General features: G+C 36.1%; 1 protein-coding gene across 4 annotated transcripts in view; it reads left to right on the forward strand.

Annotated features, from left to right (window-relative positions):
• ATP8A1 (ATPase phospholipid transporting 8A1) overlaps positions 1-22,516 on the forward strand; it is a 235,941-nt gene that overhangs the window by 91,140 nt on the left and 122,285 nt on the right. For all 4 annotated transcript variants that reach the window (XM_081225745.1, XM_081225744.1, XM_081225746.1 and 1 more), the window contains 5 exons: positions 7,429-7,501; positions 9,668-9,773; positions 11,373-11,455; positions 15,747-15,796; positions 19,956-20,025. In XM_081225745.1, coding sequence (XP_081081871.1) covers positions 7,429-7,501; positions 9,668-9,773; positions 11,373-11,455; positions 15,747-15,796; positions 19,956-20,025 — 382 coding nt within the window. The remainder of the gene's footprint in view (positions 1-7,428; positions 7,502-9,667; positions 9,774-11,372; positions 11,456-15,746; positions 15,797-19,955; positions 20,026-22,516) is intronic.

The following is a 22,516-nucleotide window of genomic DNA, read 5'->3' on the forward strand; positions in this document are numbered from 1 at the left end:
GGAAAATTTCCTTTACATTTATTTTTGTTAATTTACTAAATCTGTTTAGAGGCTAGAAAATAAACATTTTTTAAAATTAAATGTCTGGAACAAACATTGGAAAACCATGTTACCAAGGACTAGAGTTAATTGGAATAGAATTAATTTTAGAATTGTTAAATATGGCATTTTATAGGGTTAATTTCAGTATGTATTGGGGTTTTTTTATCTTACCTGAAAATCCCCCCATGGATGTACATTTTTATTTAGAATGGTATAAGTTTATTTTGATAATTCATCATGATTTGGTGGCAAGTGAAATTTCAGAAAACAGGTTCCTTTAATGCTGGTAACTCTAGAAAACATGGCTTTATATGTGGTTACATTTCTATTTTCAGATTACACATGTATTTTATGATTAAGCCATATTTTTCAACTTGGATTTTATTTCAGTAAAGTGGAAATTTAGTAACAATTTGCAGTAAACCTCATACTACCTAGGGTTAATGACAGAGGCAGATGTTTGGTACAGGTGATAACTGATGAGTCATTATATTTAAGCTCATTGCTTGGAGTATCATACACTTTGACACCTACCCACAACCAAATAATTTTTAGTATTTTCTAAATGTGCCAAAGCATCTTACTATTGGTGGGTAATTCAAGTTTAATGATATAGATATTCCCTTTTATTTAATCTTTTGAGAACGTAGTTAAAATTTTGACTATATCTTGTTACTTGTTGCTTTTCTGTAGAATTAACATAATTCAATTAATTTTAAACACTGTTCATGAGTGTAGGATTAATATATATTTTTCTAAGGTAACTCACATATTAAGGGAAGGAAATTACCTTCATCATATTTTTCTTAAGATTGGATGGAAATGTTAAAAATTGTTGTTTATTCAGGTCATTTAAAATATCCTACTTTCAGTAGAGGTTGTTTTATGATTTTATCACTATTAGAGAAGATGTTATTTTATCTGTTTAATAAGTTCTTTTTGTAAAACACCCTTTTGGGAAATTTGATATTCTAAACTAGGTAACTCCAAATTAAAAAATGCCAGCTTTTTCATAAATTTTTGTACCATTCTACTTGCAGTTACATATAAACTTAGATATTAATGATACTTTTTTTTAAAATAAAAGGGAAGGCTTTTGCCAACTCTTTAATAAAGTAAGCTTTATTTTAAATATATACTTGGATTCCCGATCTATCCAGTAGTTACCTGTAGGCAGCAAAGATGAAGGAACAGACACTACTTGAACTTTAGTTGTGTCCTTGGTCCTATACAGTTGTCAAGGATACAGACTTCGGATTTTGACCACCGAAGTTCACATCCTGATCCTACTGGTGCCCTTGAACCAATTACCAAACCTCTATGCCTGTGATTCCTCATCTGGTAGAATGTAGACATCATAGGTAGGTTGTGAAGATTAAGTGAATTATGTTTTTAAAGTGCTTAAAATAGTGTCTGGACATAGTAAGCTCACAGAAAGTGTTAGCTCTGGTGTCTCTCGCTCAATCTTCAAGACATATTTGAGGAGTTATAATTGACGTGACCATTCTAAAGTTGGTGAAATTTAGGCAAAGAAGCTAATAAGTAACTTGCCCCAAAGTATACAACCAGTAAACATGGGAGAAAGAGTTAAAACCTCTCTTAGCCTGGTTATGAAGTAGGTGCTGGTTATATTACATCCGACAGGCTGCAAAAATATCTGCTTTTAGAGCAAAAGATATCCTTACTATTTGTTATTTTATTTTTTCTTTCTTTCTTGTTTTGTTAAGGTAGCAAGAGCAAGTAAAGTTTAACTGACTGACTTGAGAAAAGATAGCATGGGGGGACACAACTTCGCACAATCCTAAATCTGGCATCTGCCTAATCTGATACACTTGGTTTCATGTTGCCAGTGAAACCAAGATGGAAAGTGTTATCCTGGTTGAATCCTATGCTCCAGGTACCTGGCCATATCTTCATGCTGCTCGTCTTCCGGGATAAACTGGAGAGTGTAGCTGACTATATTAATCCAAAATCTGAATGTTTATTTTTGTCTGACTGTCAGCAGCTTCCCCTTTCAATGTGAAGTTCATTGATTCCACATATAAAACCTGCAGCCTGTACTATATATTTTACTACCCTACATGAACCATATTTGCCACAAAAATACCAAGTCAAAAAACATGTAACAGGGCTTCCCTGGTGGCGCAGTGGTTGAGAGTCCGCCTGCCGATGCAGGGGACACAGGTTCATGCCCCAGTCCAGGAGGATCCCACATGCCGCGGAGCGGCTGGGCCCGTGAGCCATGGCTGCTGAGCCTGCACGTCCGGAGCCTGTGCTCCGCAATGGGAGAGGCCACAACAGTGAGAGGCCCTGTACCGCAAAAAAAAAAAAAATAAAAATAACAGTTAACACTTAAGTGTATGTAGATTATTTAACATATTTATATTTAGTCAAATTTGAAGGCAAACCTATAATGTTTCAAAAACACTTTCTTGACATTAAAAATAATTGGATGATGGCTGTAGCTCTACTCACTTAAATCTATTAGTATAAATAGTTTACAGAGATGAAATCATTTCCCAGCCAGTAGCCACTTACTCCAGAATTGGTATGGGTTTCTTATTATTGCCAAGTACCATCAACTAACATATGACCTTACAGATTAGTTCATTTCTATTAAAAAACTACCATTCTCTAGACAGATAGTATCAATATTTAGAGGAATGCACAAAAACATCTGCTTATTATCAACATCCATGTAGCCCTAAGATGCGCTTCTTTTCCAAAACTGTATATTTCATTACATTTTTTTTCTGATTTTTTGGTGGAAAATATCAAGCATAAACAGAAGGAGACAGATGTACTCATTCACTCGCTTCAGTAATACGTACTCAAGTCCAATTTCAATTCCTCTATATTTCCCCCCACTATTACTTTGAGGCAAATCCCAGATAACATATTATTGCACTTTCTCTTAACTATTTGGTATGGTTTCTCATTATTCTTTCTGATAGTTGTTGTTTTTCCTTAAGTAAGTGCTAGCAAGAGTGATTCTCCAAGAGGATTACCTTAAAGTGTTCTGTGCTTAGTCATTTCACTGTGGTTTGTAGTATTATCACAGTATCAGTGGATAGTACCATTTTCTGGTCTTATTTTCTCATTTCATTTTGGTCTGTAATTATGTATGGAATGAGTGGTATTTATTTATTCTGCTGCAGTCGTTAGGCTCACTAAAACATTCTTCCAGGTGTGACTGTATAATAATGAGATCTAACACATCCAAATTAGTGTTGTTCTTCAAAGTAGTCACTTTGACAGGTAATTTATTTATTCCAATGAAGCAACCATTTCACAGAATGTTTTTGGAACTCCTCATTTATAATTGCCTTCAGAAATACTTTGAACCACACAGAAAAGCAGATCTCATTACTTTGGTCAGAACCAGTGTCTAACAAAAATATTATAATTGAATTCAATCACTTGTTCATATCCTTGGACTTGACTGGACCTGATACTGAATAACAAATTCATTTATGAAAATTTCCCTTTAAGGAATTTTGACTTGGAACAGTAGCACCATTCAAAAGCAGAAGGTGTAGATCCTTTCAAACAACAGTGCTTTGCAGTCAGACTGCCTTTGTCTTCCCATGTGTGCATGTGTGTAGCATGTATATGTATATGTATATAAGGTATACATTTAGTTTGTATGTAGGATGTGTATATATTTCAGCTGACAGGATTGGATTTTGTTCTGACATGGATTTTGTTGTGGTTTTTTATTTTTAATTTAAATTTGATTTATTTTTTAAATTCATAATGCATTAACATGTTACGAGTTCAAAGGATGTAAAGAGGGAAAGGTTTCCCTCCTTTACCTGTCTTCTAACCTCCATTTCCCCTCCTGAAGGCAGCCAATGTAACCAATTTCAGGTGTATCCTTCCACATCTACTCTACTCATATACATGCATATATTTTTTTCTCTCATATTTTTATAGAAAGTGAAGCATACTACACATACTGTTTTGTACCAGCTTTTCATTTGATAGTGCATCTTTGAGATTTGTCCATAGTCCATGGAGAGCCTCCCATTTTTTGTATAGCGTTCTGTTATGTGGATGTACCACAGTGTTTTTAAGCAACAATCCTAATAAACTTTGGGTTAGTTCTAATCTTTTGCTATTAAAAATGCGCTGCAAAGAATGAATTTGGTCATACAGCATTTTGCACCAGGTAGTGTAAATTCTTAGAACTGGAATTTCTGGATCAAAGGATTACATGCATTTTAAATTTTGATAGAAATTGCCAATATCCCTTTTTAGAAATTGCACCAATTTTCATTCTCACCGATGATAGATGGTTTAACTGTTTTCCCATAATCATAGCAGCAGAGCTGTCAAATTTTATTTCTGCCAAACTCATACATTTAAATCTCATTTCTCTCATTATGAGGTAAAATTGAATGTACATTTAAAGCCACTTGTATTTCCTTCTTTGTGGACTGTGTGTTTATATCCTCTGCTCATTGTTCTACTGCATTGTTGATTGTTTTATTATTGGTTTCTATGAGTCCTTTTTATTTTAAGTGAAATAATCTTCATTATATGTGTTGGAAATATTTTTTTCCCAGTTTGTCATTTTACTTTTGACTTTGCTTGCAATAGTTTTTGCTATGCAGAAATGTTTTAGTTTTATACAGTCAGATTTCTTTGTTTTGTTTTCTGAATTATGTGTAATACTTAGGCCTTTTCTACTCCTAAGTTATATTTTAACTTAGTTAAAAATAATTATTTATCACTTTAGTACTTTTATTAAGTCATTCACCCATTGGTTTAAGGTAAAAGGTATGGCTTGAACTTTTTTCCTTTTTTTCTGATGACTCTCTTGTTGACATGATTTCATAGTCCACACTGTCATGTATGAAATTAACTAATACTGGACTTCCCTGGCGGTCCAGTGGTTAAGACTCCGCACTTCCAATGCAGTAAGCAAGGGTTCAATCCCTGGTCAGGCAACTAAGATCCCACATGCCCCTCAGCACGGCCAAGGAAAAAAAAAAAAAGAAAGAAATTAACTAATACTGATTAGGCCATATTTATTCTAATTTATATTTATTCATAAAATTCTGAATCTTCTCAATTTTTATTGCTATAAAAAATAGATTCTTCATATTAGGATGATCAGGAAATAATTATTTACAATGTATCACAGCTTTTAAATCAACCTACAAGAAGCTGCAAATTATATGACATTGTGGGTTAACTGCTCAGTTTTCTCTTTTCCTAATGTTACAACCCCTGCCTTATTACTTTTTGAAACACACCATAATTTCTTTGTCTCCTTTTGAGGCAAAGAGTCACTTGAAAACTTCTATGGAAAATTTTAACAAAATGTAGATGTTGGCTTGCACTTTTATTTGTGAGCAGTTTCCAGATTCATATAGCTTTGTCAACTAACAGTTAAAACTATTTTACATTTAATGCAGTTGGTCCTTATTTTGCAATGACTCGAGCTTCCTAATTTTATGTTTACTTTTACTAAAAGTGAACATTTTGTGAGATTTTGGAGAGGGGTAGTGAGAGCTCCATGCCTGAGTTATCCAGCCCAGGCTATGTGATTAGCAGATGAATTGCTGGTGGTTTTTATGATCCTGGAAAGGAAGCTGCTTCCTGGGAGAAGAGTTATTTAGCATTATCCTTGTCAGAAGGCTTCACTGATGAATAGAGGGCAGGATGTGTCCATGTATTAATAAATATTTCAATTGCATATCTAGTGTTATTTGTTATAAATACATTTGAAAGTTTTATCAATTGTGTTAACTGTGATTTATGAAATGAAAGAATTACTGGTGAGATTAATAAGACATATCTTCAGATTTATAAAGGCTTTTAGCCTGGAATTCTTTAGAGGGAAAATAGATCTCCACATGCAAGATGTTACTGTGAATATTCCTTGACATTTCAATTTATCTAATAATAAGTGGGGAAGTATAACTAAGAACTATTAATAATACATTTTATAAATAATAGGGAAATTTTATAGAGACTTGAATAATTAACTATTTTTAAGAAATGATAATACTTGGAGGAGAAATGTATGTTAATTTTTTTCTGTCCACCCATTGATAAGTTGTTTAAAAGTTCTTGGATTTTTTTCCTTTCATCTTTAAAACTAGAGGAGGGGGGGCTTCCCTGGTGGCGCAGTGGTTGGGAGTCCACCTGCCAACGCAGGGGACATGGGTTTGTGCCCCGGTACAGGGGGATCCCATGGGCCGTGGGTCCGTGAGCCAGGGCCTCTGGGCCTTCGCGTCCGGAGGCTGTGCTCCGCGGCGGGAGAGGCCACAGTGGTGAGAGGCCCGCGTACCGCAAAAAAAAAAAAAAAAAAAAAAAAGCTTTCTGGATTAAGATTATTTAGTATTGAACATGTTATTTTTTTCCTCAGCGATTTCTGATATTTCCATCTGTGCGCAAAAGCTTTATCTATATATTTTCACTGAACATTGAAAAGTATACCCTTGGGGTTTGACACTTCCACGTAAATGTTTCTTGTCCTTCCTTTGAATCTCAGCATTTTGATATTAAATTGCATGGCTATGAGACTAGTAATAGCTAGGTTATAAAGGCAATTCTGATTTGATTTGTTTCATATGGAGTTCATGTTTGCTGATCTGAAGACAACCACAACACAAACCCCATACACTTTTATGGTTTGTTCTCCTTATATACAGAGTAAATGTGATATGTACATAAATATATCAGATATTTGTTAGCAACAGATAGATGTTCATGAAATATGTAAACAGTTTATTCTTATTTTAGTTTCATATGATAATCATGTGGTATTTGTCACTTCACATAATTTCTCATGGCTAAAGTAAAAGAATATTATTTTTTATAATACCTCCATTAATTCTCAAAATTTTTTAAACTTGGAAAAATTTTGGAAGTAGAAAATTTCAATTCCAGGTACTTCAGCAGTTTTGTTACTTTTTTTAAATTAATTTTTTTAAATTTCATGTGACTACAACATAATTTTACCCCAGGAAAATGAACTGTAAAAGACTCATTACACTGCAAAAGACTTTCACATTTTAGAATGTTTGAAAATATTTTATGATTCAGTCATGAAATCTGTAATGTCTTATTTAGAAATGCAGACTAAATTATATTTAATCTATTAAGAGTTTGCAGGCATAATGATTTATTTTAAAAGTAACTTACATGGACACCAAGCAGGGAAAGCGGCGGGTGGGGGTGGGGGTGGAATGAATTGGGAGATTGGGATTGACATGTATATACACTGATGTGTATAAAATGGATGACTAATAAGAACCTGCTGTATAAAAAATAAAATAAAATTCAAAAAAATTTTTTGAAAAAGTAACTTACAAACAGATCAGTGGGCTTGTATAAATGAACCAAGTTTGCTCCAATTTTTTTCCACTTTAGGCAGAGCTCACAGTTTGGAGATGAGAAAACATTTAGTGATTCATCATTGCTGGAAAACCTCCAAAATAATCATGTAAGCAACATAATACTATTATCTTTTCATTAATAAATGAAAACTAATAAGTGTTTCTCTGAATTATCTTCCATGTTTAAATATTCCTTTTTTTAGTTTCATGATCATGTCTAATAATTAGCAAAATCTATTATCTCTAAATTCTTTTTACTTGGCCAACATGAATTCATGGTTGTTAGAGATTTAGTTTTAATAATTGTCACTAATCAACATTCTGTTTTTCAAAAATATTATATCTTAATTCTAGAACTCTATTTGTATGAAACAACTCATTGTTAACAATTTCAAAACATCTATAGAAATGAATTTCCTGCTCAGAATTATAGGCCAGTGCTAAATCTATACAATAAGAATTTCGGACATCTGCCACCCAATGTGAACATTCCACTTATGAAAGTTACTGATACTTAATTAAAATTCCATCCAATCAAACGATATGGTCTCCTAAGTTTAAACCCCCAATTTTTTCTCACAGTCGCTTCAAGCTCAATGTGTCAGAACTTGGACTCATGCTCATCACCCCAAAACCTAGTCCCTTCCTAGTGCTGATGGACTTACCACCTCTGCCCCTGGGCAGGGCCCTAGCAATGTGTTCATGTGGTTATTTTTGCCTTCAACAAAGCATGAGCTTCCAGATGCACAAAATCTAGACCTAGGCCCACCTCTTCCCTCTTGTGTTCTCAGGTTCAGTAAATTGCACCATCAACTAACTGTCTTCTTACTCATTCTAGGAACTTAGGGTTGCTTTTGATACCTCCTTCCCCTCCGTCTCCAGATCTGTAATGACTCACTAACCGCTTGTCAATATGACTTTCTGTAATATATCCTAAATGTCTTCTTCACTTCATTCTCACTTTCTCTACCCCAGTCCAGACTACTGGTATCCTCCAGGTGAATTACAGCAGCCTCCTAACCATTCTCCTTGTTTCCGTTTTTACCCCCCTCCAGTTCTTGTTGCACATGGCAGCTGGAATGATGCAAATGTAAATCAAGTCCCATCACTCTCCTGTTTAAAACCATGCCAGAGGGCTTCCCTCTCAACTTACAAAGTTACATGGTCCAGCCCCTGCCTAAGTCTTCGGCCTCACTTGGAGCTACCCTTCCTTTCTTTCTCCTCAGGCTACACTGGCTTTCTTTTATTTTCTCAAACACACTTCATTCTTTCTTCCTTTAGGACCTTTTCAGTCATGTGTGATTCCTGCTTGATGGAAAACTGTGCTCAGTTCTTCATGAGGCTAAAACTTCAACAGCTTAAAGATCACATTGTCATGAGAACAACCACAGACTGGCCTATATCATATTATATGATATTTGCACATTTATCCTTTGAAGCCCTTTTCACACCAAAAATAAATAATACTTGTGTACTATTTATCTATGTTCTGTTTTCCCCACTAGTCAAAGCTTCACATATCAGGGACCTTGTCTGTTTTGTCTGCTCTTCGAGGCTTAACACAGTTTTTTTTCAAATACTGTTCTGATTTACCTTTCCAGTCATTTCACTTTTTTGGTCCAAGAGCATAGAGGAATATTTTTCCTTTATTAATTCGAATGACATTTTTCTTCATCAGGAACCAGACAAGAAGATGTTTAATTTTAAAAATCTGACTGCTTTCTTGCAGAAAGGATCTTGTCTTCCTCAGGCCATGAGAGTCCATTGTACAAAGGACTTCTCAATCCATCCTTTTTTATTTAGTAAAATGTGTATCAGGTTAAGGTTGCCATTTTTGCAAAAAGAGAGGACAAACCTTACAGAGGAATCCCCTGCCATCGTCACCTCAACCCAAAGTAGTGGAACCACAGTAAGAGTAGATGCCTAAAATTTAGATCTGATCAGGAATTAGAACTAGGTAAATGAACATTTTAGAATGTCTCTCCTGTCCTTAATAACAAGATTCAACCATATCTACCTTTTTTGCTGTACTGTTTCTATTTAACAAGACAAAGTGGTCTTATATAAATGTTTAGAAAAGGAATGAGAGGGTGCAATAATGAATGATTTTAGTTAAAAATATTTTTTCTTCATAATAGTTGTTGGCTTCTTGACTTCCACACCTTCAATATTTAACAGCTGCACTCTTAGTAAATATGCATGAAGTAGTATTACTATCATTAGTGTCAAATGTTTAAACGTAAGTGGCTAAATTATGTGTTTATTTCTTACAGCCAACTGCACCTATAATATGTGAATTTCTTACAATGATGGCAGTTTGTCACACAGCAGTACCAGAGCGAGAGGGTGATAAGATTATTTACCAGGCAGCATCTCCAGGTACAAATGAAGCAATTGTGATGTATTTCTTGGTGGAAAATTGTTCTGAAATTTGAGATTGTTCAGAAAAATTTAATTTGAAGAAGTAAAATAAACAAGTTATGTTTTTCAGATTACAAATTTTATTTACTAATTAGATAAACCTTGGCTTTCAAAATTAAATATATATATATTTTAAAATATATAACTTTGTGTAACATTTGTTATATGACATAAATTACATGTAAATTTGAATAACAAAATTCACACAAGTAAAAAAAATGGTACTTTATATATACACATAGTAAATTCTCCCTTCTTTATAAATAACTAAGAATAAACTGTTAGTCATAAACTGTTTTTGCACATAAGCAGACAGGAAAAGGAAGATCTGTTTGCTTAAATAGTGCACATTTTAGAATACCAATTTTGCTTTCTTCTCTTGGAAATGATAATCAAGGAGTTCATTGTGTATTTATTGGATGAGAAAAGTTTTACACATTTGAAGGGATTCCATAAAATATGTATTAGCACAGTTATCATTATTTAATACTTAGGCTTATTTTCAATGAAAAATTGGATAAATAGTCAATTTGATGATTGTAAGATTTCAAGAAAGAATGAACACACTTTGGGGAACTTTTTTAATAAGTGTTTTAAACTGTATTATAAACCAGCACCTGCGACCTTGTAGAATGTACCAAATTCCTAAAAACCATAAGATACATCTCATATCATTAAGATAGAAACTATGTGAATGTTTTATCCCACACCCTTCCTTAAGAAACAAGAAGTTCTGATGTAAGAGGGTGATGTAAGTAAATAATATATAATACAACAAAGCATCAGTTCATTTATATCCATTTAAATTGACCCCTCAACATTAATAGTATTAGTTTTTCTACATTAAACATTTTAGGAGGAAAAGGATAAAACTTAAGAAGGCAATTTCGTGCCATTCATTTTTTCCAGTTTTATTAAGAAATAATTTACATATATCACTGTATCTCTAGTACTTATTTATCTTATAACTGGAAATTTGTACCTTTCAATCACCTTTCTCCAGTTCCCCCTTCTCCCACCCTCCACCTCTGCTAACCACATCTGATCTCTTTTTCTATGAGTTTGGGGTTTGTTTTCTTTTTTTCCCTTTAGATCTCACATATAAGTGAGATCATACAGTATTTTTCTCTCTCTGTCTGGCTTTCTTCACTTAGCATAATGCCTTCATGTCTATCCATGTTGTTGGCAAATGTAGGATTTCCTCATTTTTTTATGCATCATTCATTTTGAGAAAAGTTTTCTAGAGAATATGCTGGACCAAGGGGTATATTTAATTATCCTTCTTAGGTATGTTTGGCTAACAGTGGGACTTAATCTTCAGAAATATGACTCTGGGGTCTATACATGTCTCAGATTCTTAAGATCATTCTACTTATTCCTTTGGCATTGTCATATAATTTTAAAAGAAGTGGATTTCAGTAAAAGGAGCCAGAATAAAAATAGTTTTAATTCTTTTTAAAATTAAGCAGAAAATTGGATTGCAATAATGTCTTTCTCTCGTATTTGGGGTAATTTTTTTTCACTGTACATTTGCTTTGTCCTGTTTTCCTAAAACAGATGAAGGAGCCTTGGTCAGAGCAGCCAAGCAACTGAATTTTGTTTTCACTGGAAGAACACCTGACTCAGTGATTATAGATTCAGTAAGTTATTTATTTTTAAGTCTGGTTTTTATCAAAGTAATACATATGCTTAGCTTCAAAGATAAAATAATACCAAAAAAGCTCAAAATAGAATAGAGGTTCCCAGCTCCAGTTCTCCTCTCCAGAAGCAAAAACTTTCTATTCTTTTAGCTATTTCTTCGGACATTTACACATCTTATATATATTTTTTAATGTTTGATGAATGATATATGTGTTGATTCTTCAATTTTAGACATATCTACTGACTTTCTATTCAGTTATATTAAATGAGGAGTTATTTCTCTTGACTCACCATCCCTTCCCAATAGTATTATAATTATATTACAATATTTGGTTAAACAAGTATTTGGACCCAGATTTTTAAATGGGCAAAAAACTTGAACAAACATTTCACGAAAGAAGATATGCAGATGGCCAGTGAGCACGTGAGAACACATCATCAGTCATCAGGGAAATGCAAATTAAAGTCTCAATGAGATACTACTGCATACCCACCAAAAATGGTAAAATTAAAAACATTGGTAGCACCGAATGTGAACGAAAACGCAGAGCAAGTAGATCACCTGTTTTTGCTAGTAGACGTGCAAGATGGTACAATCCCTTTGGAAATCCTTTTAGAGTTTTCCAACACAGGTAAACATGTACCCAGCCCAGCAGTTGCACTCATACTTAACCAGGAGAAGTGAAAGCATATGTCCACAGAGAGATGTGTCATGGAATGTTCATAGCAGCTGTATTCAGAGTAGCCAAAAACTAGAAACAAATCAAATATCCATTACTAGGCGAATGGATGAACAAATTGTAATATACAATGGAATAGGTAAACCATAGAAAAGAGTAAAATATCGATTCATCAAGAGCCTTAATAAATCTCAGAAACATTATACTGGGAAAAAAAAATTCAGACACAGAGGAATGCATACTCTTTTTTTTTTAATTTTTGGCTGCGTTGGGTCTTTGTTGCTGCATGCAGGCTTTCTCTAATTGCAGCGAGCGGGGGCTACTCTTCGTTGTGGTGCACGGGCTTCCCATTGCAGTGACTTCTCTTGTGGAGCACAGGCTCTAGGTGCCTGGGCTTCAGTAGTTGTGGCACATGGGCTCAGTAGTTGTGGCTTGTGGGCTCTAGAGCACAGGCTCAGTAGTTGTGGTGCATGGGCTTAGTTGCTCCGCGGCATGTGGGATCTTCCTGAACCAGGGCTCAAACCCGTGTCCCCTGCGTTGGCAGGCGGATTCTTAACCACTGCACCACCAGGGAAGTCCCTATTTTCTTTTTTTTTAATATTGTCTTTCCAGATACAAAACTATCTCCTGAAAATAAATTTTTTTCTTTATTTCCTAAACATGAATCTCTTGTCTTTTTTCCAATTGCTTGATTTTCTACCTACTACTAATTGTTCCATACCTTCTTAGTGCACCTTTATTGGTACAATTACACCAGATAATCTGCCAGTGGGTAGTTGTTTCCCTGAGACATCCCTCCAGAAGTCCTCCATTCTCCTTGGTCTGGGCCAGTTTTTCCTGCTTCTCTGGCACTTGGAATTCCTTTTGATTGTCTCCTGTTTTGGACTTTCTATTTCCTGTAAGTCAAAACTTCTTTCTTAGTAAACTCACTGCTATTGATAGAACACATTTTCTGTCAATTTCATCCTATTGAAAAGGTGTTATTAGAGAAGCAGAAGTCACAGTAGTGACAGCCTTCAGTAAACTTAGCTCCTGACTCAGGGCTCCAAGCTGCCCTGGTGGACAGTTCAGTCTTACTCGTGGCTGTCAGGAGGAATCGCTTTCCTGTCTCCCTGGGGACTTTCTTTACCTCTCTTCTGTGTTAGATTTTCTGTTTCCTGGATCCCATATTTTCTTTGTTCTTGGCTAACTCTTGTTATCGTGGAACACATTCTTTATTGGCTTCTTGAGAAAAGGTGCATGGAAAGTTATTTGGTTTTTTGTTTTGTTTTGTTTAGTCCTTTCAAGTCTAAACATTTTTTATCCTATCTTTCTACTTAATTGGTAGTCTGGCTGAATGTAGAACTCCAGGGTGGAAATCAGTTTCCTGAAGAATTTTGACTGTTCCTCTGTCTCCTGGCTTCCAGTACACCTAATTGAGAAGTCGGAAGCCACTGTGACTCCAGTCTTTGTGACTTGCCCACCCCTCTCTCTCTGGAAGGTTGTGGGATATTCTTTGTCCCAAGAGTTCTGAAATTTCATGACAGTGTCTTTAGTGGGAATATCTTAACCCATTGTACTGAGCACTGAGTGGACACTCTTCCATTTGGAAATCAATATCCTTCCATTCTGGAAAATTTTCTTGAGTGAGTCTATTCATTTTCCTTCCCTCTTTTTCCTCTGCTCTCTCTTTTTAGAATTCTTGAATGCATCTTTTAACTTTTCTGTCCTGCTCTTCATGTCTTTGCCTTTTTGTTCTACTTTTTGGAAGTTTTCCTCCGTTTTATCTTCTTAGACTTCTGTTGATTTTCTTTTCATTTCTGCTATCATGTTTTTAGTTTCTAGAAGCTTTTATTGTTTTTTCAATATTTCTTTTTTTTAATAGTACCTGTTCTTGTTTCACAGGTGTTGTACTTATGTTTCTTCTCTGGGAGGAATAATGATAGTTTTTTTGACGTTTTCTTTTCTAAACAATTACAAGCATTTAACAGTTTAAATAAGCATATGGTTTTTACTGGAATATAAAGTGGTCTTAAGCTGCCATTATAGTTGTTTTGATTATTGCAGTGGGAAAGTGATACCTCACCAAAAATTAAATATCAATTTTCAATGTTCTTTTCCAGAGTTTCCCATTCTCCACTTAGGAGAAAAGAACAGCATTTAATTACTGCAACACTTGCATATAGGATGTATAATAGACTATGCCAGATCTTTGACAAGAGCTTCAAAATGCAGAATCATAAGGCCAGTCTCCTCCTATGCCACCAAAGAGCAGTATACAGGACCTAAATAATAATCACAAAAACATAACAATTGTACAAGCCATCTTTTTGTTTCAAACATTTTCTTCATTTGCTTCATGAATGCCATTAAAAAGCATATAGTGGAGAGTACAGCAATATTTCCAAAGGTATAAAACACTGCAAAAAGTTTTATGCCATCAGGAAGCCACAGTAATCCAGTTCCAGTGAGACAACAGAAAATGCCCATAGAAAGCATATGACAAACCACTTCATTCTGGTGTTGCAATGGAGGGAAGAGGCATCCAGGACCTGTCTACCAGCCCCTCAAGTCCATCAAGAACCCAGAGCCTGACACTCCACAGGCCGACATGGATGTTTTCTTTTTGAATTCTCTTTCCTCCAAATTGCTCTTATCTATTTGTTTTGGGTATCTATGATCCATGTTAATAGCTGTCCTTGAATATCTATTAATCTTTGGTTTTCTCATGGTTAAGAGTGAAGAACTTGAATCAAAGCTGGTATGGCAGTTCTGAGCATGAGGGTATTTGTCAATATTGGGCTTCACTGTGGGGTGGTCTGGTGGGATTCCTTTGGGAAGTCATGGTTGTCTGTACCTTTAGGGCTTCTCTTGGTCTTGTGAATTCCCCAGAGATTCATTTTCTGATTTCTGCCTGGAAAGGTCTGGCTGCCAGAAGGTAGGGGGCCGAGTGGGTTGGGGGCATTGGGGCCTAGCCTCTAGTACAAATGTGATAACAGTGCTGTATCTTCAAGTGTGCCAGTCGACTTCTAGATGGAAGAGCCTCTGTTTTACCCTCTATAGAGCAAAGCCTCGGTCTTCTGCCAGTATGCAGGAAGAGCCAGTGCCCAGAGCTGCTTTTCTAGTAGCTCTTTCCCAGTCCTCCCATTTTAGGCCCCTCTCTTTCCTCCCAGTTCTAGAGCTACCTGCTATTCCACTTCCTTAAGCCTCTTAGGGATTATGTGGTACAAATAGGGTTGGTTCTCAGCTTTTCCCATGGCTACTGCAGGCTTTGAAACTTCTTGTATCTGCTAAGGATGTGTTTCTCACTGATCTGGTTTCTGGTTTCCACATTTTTCGTGCTAGTTTCTCTTCTCTTATTTTCCTGCCATTGCAAGTTTCTTCCTTAAGTGGGTTTTTTTTTTTTTTCTATAGTTTTGATGGGGTTTTGGGAAGGATGAAAATTAAATGTGTATGTTCAGTCTTCCATCTTAACTTGAAAAGTTAGTAAGTTCAATTAAAGATGATGTATTTCAGAAGGGACAATTTGTTTGTGTTGACATTTTTTACATTAAAATTTCATGACTAGGGTTTATTTCCAAGAAGCCAAAGATGCCAACTCTATGTAATCAAGTTTTCCTTTTCTTCATAGCTGGGGCAGGAAGAAAGATACGAATTGCTCAATGTCTTGGAGTTCACCAGGTAAAACATCTGCTCTGTGGTTTGTATGTATGACATAAATTTCCTTCCATTTTTATTTAACTAAATTTATTTATACCAAATATTAAATTAAAATCTTCAATGGAATTTTTAATTGTCATATCTGTAAGTAAATCATAAACAGCACTCTTCAGAGTCTTGTAAGGCATTACTCCTAGAGGCAATATAAAAATATTTTTGAACATAACTGTCTGCATCACAACTGTAGGGGGTATAGGACCAAGACAGTGATCTGGAAACATCGTTATACTTAGAGGTGCCAAGATTTATGTAGCATGAAAAGGAATCAGAGTCAGGAACCCACCATTCTAATTAAGTGTTCACTATAACATATAATTGTCTTGGGTATTTCAGAAACCATACCCATCTCTCTGTTAGGTATAAAACCAGTTCCCATGTAGTAGGCAAGGGCAGAAAGCAAAAAGATTATTTTACTTACTTTATTTCCTAGGGTCAAATAAGAGAGGCCTTCCATTATGATCAGTGACATCTCTATGAGTTTCTGGCTCTTTATTCCCACATGACTATGTAGTTTCCCAACTAACCTACATTCTTGGGGCAAAATGCCCTCAGCTACAGACAAGAGGGTCTTTAAAGATTGTGTCATCATTCAGAGGACACTTAAAAATATCTTCAAGGCCATAACCAGGATGTAATGCTGCTGTTCAAAGAAATGTGTCCACTTTTTTTCTTGAACTTTTTCCTACATAAGGCAAGTCTGTACACTAACTAAAAGAGGCATTTTCTTTTCTGTGCCAACATTTGTTGCTGTCTTGGTTAGGAGTGACTGCATGCCAGTGGTTAATATCAAAAGTAATGGGATCTAATTTATTATTTAAACATTGTGTTTTTTTTCACTTGTATGTACTGAAAGGCTCCAAGGAAAATGCATAAGAAGAAGTTGGATGATTAACTGTCATAGAATATTCTCAAAGTGTATCCCCCATCTTTTTTTTTTCCACATCGAAGTGACTGTTTTTCCTAAGCCTATTTGTATTATGTCTGTAATAGATTATAAATAGTGTATCAGTTAACATTTGGATATGTTTGTTTATGAACACACACTTAGAAACACTATGTAAGTGGTAAGTGTGTGAAGAAAAATAAAGCAAAGTTAGCAGCTCTTTCAGGATGCTGTGATGGGGGAGGCTTAAGGACAAAAGTGAGAGAAGTGAATGTGTGGGCATTAAAATAATCTCTGAAAGACATGAGTGGTTTAGACTAGGATGATGGTAGAGAAAATAAAGTGAAGTTGATAGAATGCAGATACCCTTTGCAGGGATGTCAGGGGGCCATTGGTATGAATTGGATGTGGCAGGAGAAAAGAGGGGGAGGGGTTAGGGTTCCTGGCATGAGTGACTGGGTAGATGGAGATACTGTTTACACAAATGGTGGATACAGGATAGATGCTGAGGATGAGATGTTTGAAGTTTAAGATGCCAGTGAGATATATATATACATAGAGATGTCAGGTAGGCAACTGGTTATAGAGGCCTGACACATAGAAGCCTCTGGCTGAAATATAAATTTGGTAGTCATTGGCCTATAAGTGGTATTTAAAAGCCATGAACGTGAGTTGGATCTCCTGGATATAAAATAATAGAGTAAGGGAAACAAAAAAGGCTGAAGATTGAGCTACGAGTAACTAAGGGTTGATTAGCAAAGAGGAATTAACAAAAGAGACTGCTCTGTGATTAGAGAAAGAGTGTAAGAGCATAAAGCCAAGGGAAGAGGATAATTTCCAGGAGGGAGTGGTCATCTGTGTCAGAGACTGCTGCAAGGTTAGGTAAGACAAAGCTGAAAGTAGTCGTTGGATTTAGAGATTCAACAACTGGTGAAAAGAGAAGCAAGATGGGAGTGACTGGAGAATGAGTGGGAACCGTGGCTGGCAAGTGTTTTGAGAAGTTGAGCTGTGAAGGGGAGTAGAGCTTTGAAAAGGGATGCGTGTGGCTCAGCAGGGAGGGTTGTTTGGGGTGAGTTTCTCAGGAGAGAGACTAGAACTGTTTCAGTACTGATGAGAAGGATCCATTCCAGGAGGAAAAGATGCAAGTTCAGGGGAGAGCAGCACAGCTTTAGGAGTGAGATGACCAGGAACGCAGGGTGAGAGAAGATTCACAGCACATATGAAAGGAAGGTCTCCGATACGAAAGAAAGTGTTCCTTCCATGGTATCAAGAAACAAGGCAGAGGATGGTCCACAGTGGATAAATGTGCAGGTTTTAATGGCAGAAATAATAGGGATTTCTTGTTGGAGGCTTCCATCAAGGTGACTGCAAAAATTCTGAGGGTCTGGAATGACAAGGAGACCTGAGGAATGGAGAAGTGCTCATAGTCCTGTGGGGAGACAGAGAGCAAGCTTATTAGAGAAATGTAGATGACGAGGCAGCATGGAGCACCCAGTGAAGTTGGGACCATGTGTTTACTAATCTCTGGTTGGGTGACTTTTCTCCAGCAATGTCCACTTACCCTGATGGACCACAGAAAGGGTTCCTATTCACCCAAGATTTGGGAGTTTTGCCAGGAGAAGAAAAGAGCAAGAAAGTTGATGAGTTTGGGACCATGCCATCAAAGCTGCATTAAGAGAGACATCAGGGCCTCCCTGGTGGCGCAGTGGTTGAGAGTCCGCCTGCCGATGCAGGGGATACGGGTTCGTGCCCCGGTCTGGGAGGATCCCATATGCCGCGGAGCGGCTGGGCCCGTGAGCCATGGCCTCTGGGCCTGCGCGTCCGGGGAGAGGCCACAACAGTGAGAGGCCCGCATACCGCAAAAAGAAAAAAAAAAAAAAAAGAGAGAGACATGAATCATGAAGGGCTGAGATAGAATACCTGGATGTGATTACAAAAGGGGCCCAATTAAATGTAGTCCTAAAGCACAAGAATGAAGATCAGAGATATTAATACAGTGGGGATTAGAGATGGAGAAAGAGAGAACTAAATACTCCTAGATACTTCTGAAGGAAACTCCAGCTGTAAGCTATGACACCAAATCTAACTGCTATATTGGATTCATCTCAGTTTTTTAGCCACAGAACGTTATAAGGTAACACAAATAGATGCAGACACTTGAGAAGTCTTTTTTGCCTCTAGTTTCTGGAGAGAATATGCTTATACACACTTGGTTCCAAGTGAGACTTATCCTGTGCAATGCCATACCTGTTTACTCTGTTCATTGTTACTTGCAGTCTCTTTGCTAATGCATTAAAAGATGTTGTATGTTTGACTAACAATTTTTATCTGTCTATACTGCCAACATAATGTTAAATTGTTTGTGCTCATTAACTAGAGTTTGCAAGATAAATTAGCTTTTTCACATGATGCCAGTGGTTTGCTAGTAATCATTGAAAAATGATAGTCATGAAGGGTTTTTAAAGTTCTAGTGTTTGCCTTTATGTGTGATTGGATGTGTACTTAAAATTGACTTTCTGTTTGAATTTTAAAAAAAAAATCCCACAAGGACTCAGAGGCAAAAAATATACAAATCAATTTTCATTTCAAAGTAAAGGAGCTGTTACAGTGGAGGATTACTGGACTGAATGTCAATATTATGACATAGTATGAGTGTGTTTCGTGTTTGGTAATTGCAATCATTGTTGCTTTTGTTGTGGTCATCCGTTTACAATGCTTGGTGTCAGTTTATTTATCTCTTGTAAAAATAAAATACAGCGTGTGTGTGTGTGAAAAGAAAAGTTATAAAAGTTCATATAGACAAAAAAAGAGATAATTTCTTTGAAGTACAGTAAATCAGCCATGTTTGAATATCAAAAAAAAATTGAGCATCATTTCTCTTTTTAATAATTCATCGAAAAAGATACTGGCTTAAATATTTTTTAAATCTGAAAACATTGAACTAGAACTCTCCTTTATCCTGGTGGATACTAACTCTTGCAGGTTTCTAGGGAGCTATTTTGTAAATTATTCCTCTAGGGAAGCAGATGGTACCCTGGTGCCTTAAAAAACATAATGTAACTTTCAAAGGACTCAACTATACACCCAGGGTATGGTTTGTGTATGTGGAAGGATCGGCCTCATAATTTGGTCAAATTTATTTTTTCACTGTGAGTATTAAAATATGTGAGACGTGACAAACAAATAGGTGTATCTTCTCACTACGATGACACATTGTGGAAAACCTCTTTCTTTCAGTGCTAGAAAAAGAATGTCAGTGATTGTTCGCACTCCATCCGGGAAGTTACGACTTTACTGCAAAGGAGCCGTAAGTTTTTATTTTTGTCTTTTACAGTTTTGATTTATGATGGTTTATAATGGATACGTTAAGCATTCTGCTACGGAAATGTAACACAGATGTTTAGCCTGAAGCTGCTGACGTCCACTTTGGGTAGTGTTTTATAGTAATAGTGTTCAGCCTCTTCTGGTGAAATATGGAATTCCTTCTGGGTAAATTTGGTGCTTTGAAAAAGTTTGGCCTAGGTTATTTATATAATTCAATGTTTGGTACATAATATATGAGGTTTGTTGTTTAGAAATATGTTAGAAGCCAGTTAAATACGGAAAATATTTTAAAATTGAATTAGAAGTGTAGTGACCTATACCAGTTTGAATCTAATTTTTTAAAGGCCATAGAAATGGGGGGAAAAAATGGATCACAATTACTGCTATAATTTCTTCATGTGGTGATTACTATTTGTATTGTATTTGCATTGGTTTAATGATAACAGAATTTCTAACTATTGGTTGGATATGGTATATTGGCAGGTTATATTGACAAAATAGTCATTCTAACTGAATTTTTCTAGTTAAAATATGTCTACACTCATGGAAATATAAGAAATCTACTGCCCAGGGCCTTTTCTTTCTAATTCTTAAAATTAGTTAATATTGCCCTTCTGAATTATCCTTTCCAGGTACCTAGTATAGTTGGAGTAGTCAGGTAACTTACCAACTTAGAACTTTCCAATTTCAACTATAATCACCAATCTTGCTTTATTACATGGAACTTGGAAACTGAACTTACCAAGAAACCCAAGCTTATTATCTGAATTCCTGTTGAGAATGTTTTTCAGTGCCTTGGTTTTAAAGCATTGAAATGTAATTTTTGAATGCCTTGGTTTTAAAGAATTTTAGTAGAATTATTTCATGATGTCTCGTGAATGTAGTTTTAGAATTCCTTTGGTTGTTGATTCAAACATCTAACATTTGTTTGCTGTGTGCATTTTATCTACTAGACTTTCAACTGTATTTGGGGGTTAGGAAGATAAGACTCAAAACTTGTCAGGAGCTTAAGACTACTCAGGGAAATATATATAAAGAGAAGATTAGGATATAATGTTAAAATATATTGTAAAGATCTTCCACCTCCCAGTGGTAACATTAAGTGGTAAAGTAATAAAGAGAGCCCTTAAGACCTCCCACTTTAAACAGTTTGTATGTGTCCAGTTTAACTATACCCAGTCCACATCCTCTGTTCTTAGTTTTGAGTAATCCAGCTAGAAACTTTGTTTGGGGCATTAAAGCACTGAATAAAAAATAAAAACATTGGACTTCTTTTTTGAATAATCATGGAGATAGTTTGCATACATTAACTTGCTTATTGCCACTCCCAAATTAGCTATGATATGTGGTTGAATACTAAAAAGGCATAAACATGTGAAACAGCAAGGTGCATTTGAGAACTACATGCAGTTTGTCAGGGAATAGCAGAATTTGAGGTTAGAAAGGTGAGCATGGGTTAAGTCATGGGTTTTTCATGCTCGAGAACTTGTTCTTTCTTTCTGGGTCATTCTGATGCCATTTAGAAGGTGATTTAAAGCAGAAAAGAGATGTATAGAGAGTTAGCAGTTGAAGCTGTTGACTACAGTCCAAGAAAAAGTTGATAAGGATCAAAACCTTATAACAGACAGTTGCGGAGAGGATTAAGAGGACAGAGATTTAGGACTTAGTAATTGATTACATGTGGGTGATGAGGGAAAAGATGATCTAGGATTATCAGATTTCTGTTTAGCTAACTAAATAGACTAAGAGATACCACTTACTAAGATAAAGAGTTGGGAGCTACATCTGGGCCATAAGGGAGAAGATACCTGCATTTCACAGGGGAAGATATATGAGGTGCTGATATAGGAGTTAAAAGTGTAGCTGGAAACTAAAAGCAGGGGATTGATGAGATCTCATATGGGGAAAATAATGCATGAAAAGAGAGGAGGGCTAAATGTGAAAAGTAGAGGATCCAGGAAGGACATTGAAATTTGGAGGAAAGCCTGAGGAGTCCGTTGATTCCTTGGCAGAGTGAACAATCAACAGTGACAAGTGCAACAGAATACCTTAGTAATGAAAGGCAATTAAGAAGTCTTCAAGGGCTTCCCTGGTGGCGCAGTGGTTGAGAATCTGCCTGCCAATGCAGGGGACACGGGTTCGAGCCCTGGTCTGGGAAGATCCCACATGCCACGGAGCAACTAGGCCCACGAGCCACAACTACTGAGGCTGCTCGTCTGGAGCCTGTGCTCCGCAACAAGAGAGGCCGCGACAGTGAGAGGCCCACGCACCGCGATGAAGAGTGGCCCCCGCTCGCCGCAACTAGAGAAAGCCCTAGCACAGAAACGAAGACCCAACACAGCCAAAAATAAATATAAATAAATTTAAATTTAAAAAAAAAGAAGTCTTCAAGAATATTTTCCAGTCAACATGGTATTATCTGTTCATAGTTTGATGTATCTCCTTTATTCCAAAATCATAGCAGTGATGGATGT

The sequence above is a fragment of the Mesoplodon bidens genome (genome assembly GCF_964165515.1).
Source record: "Mesoplodon bidens genome assembly, chromosome: 1".
NCBI lineage: Eukaryota > Metazoa > Chordata > Mammalia > Artiodactyla > Ziphiidae > Mesoplodon > Mesoplodon bidens.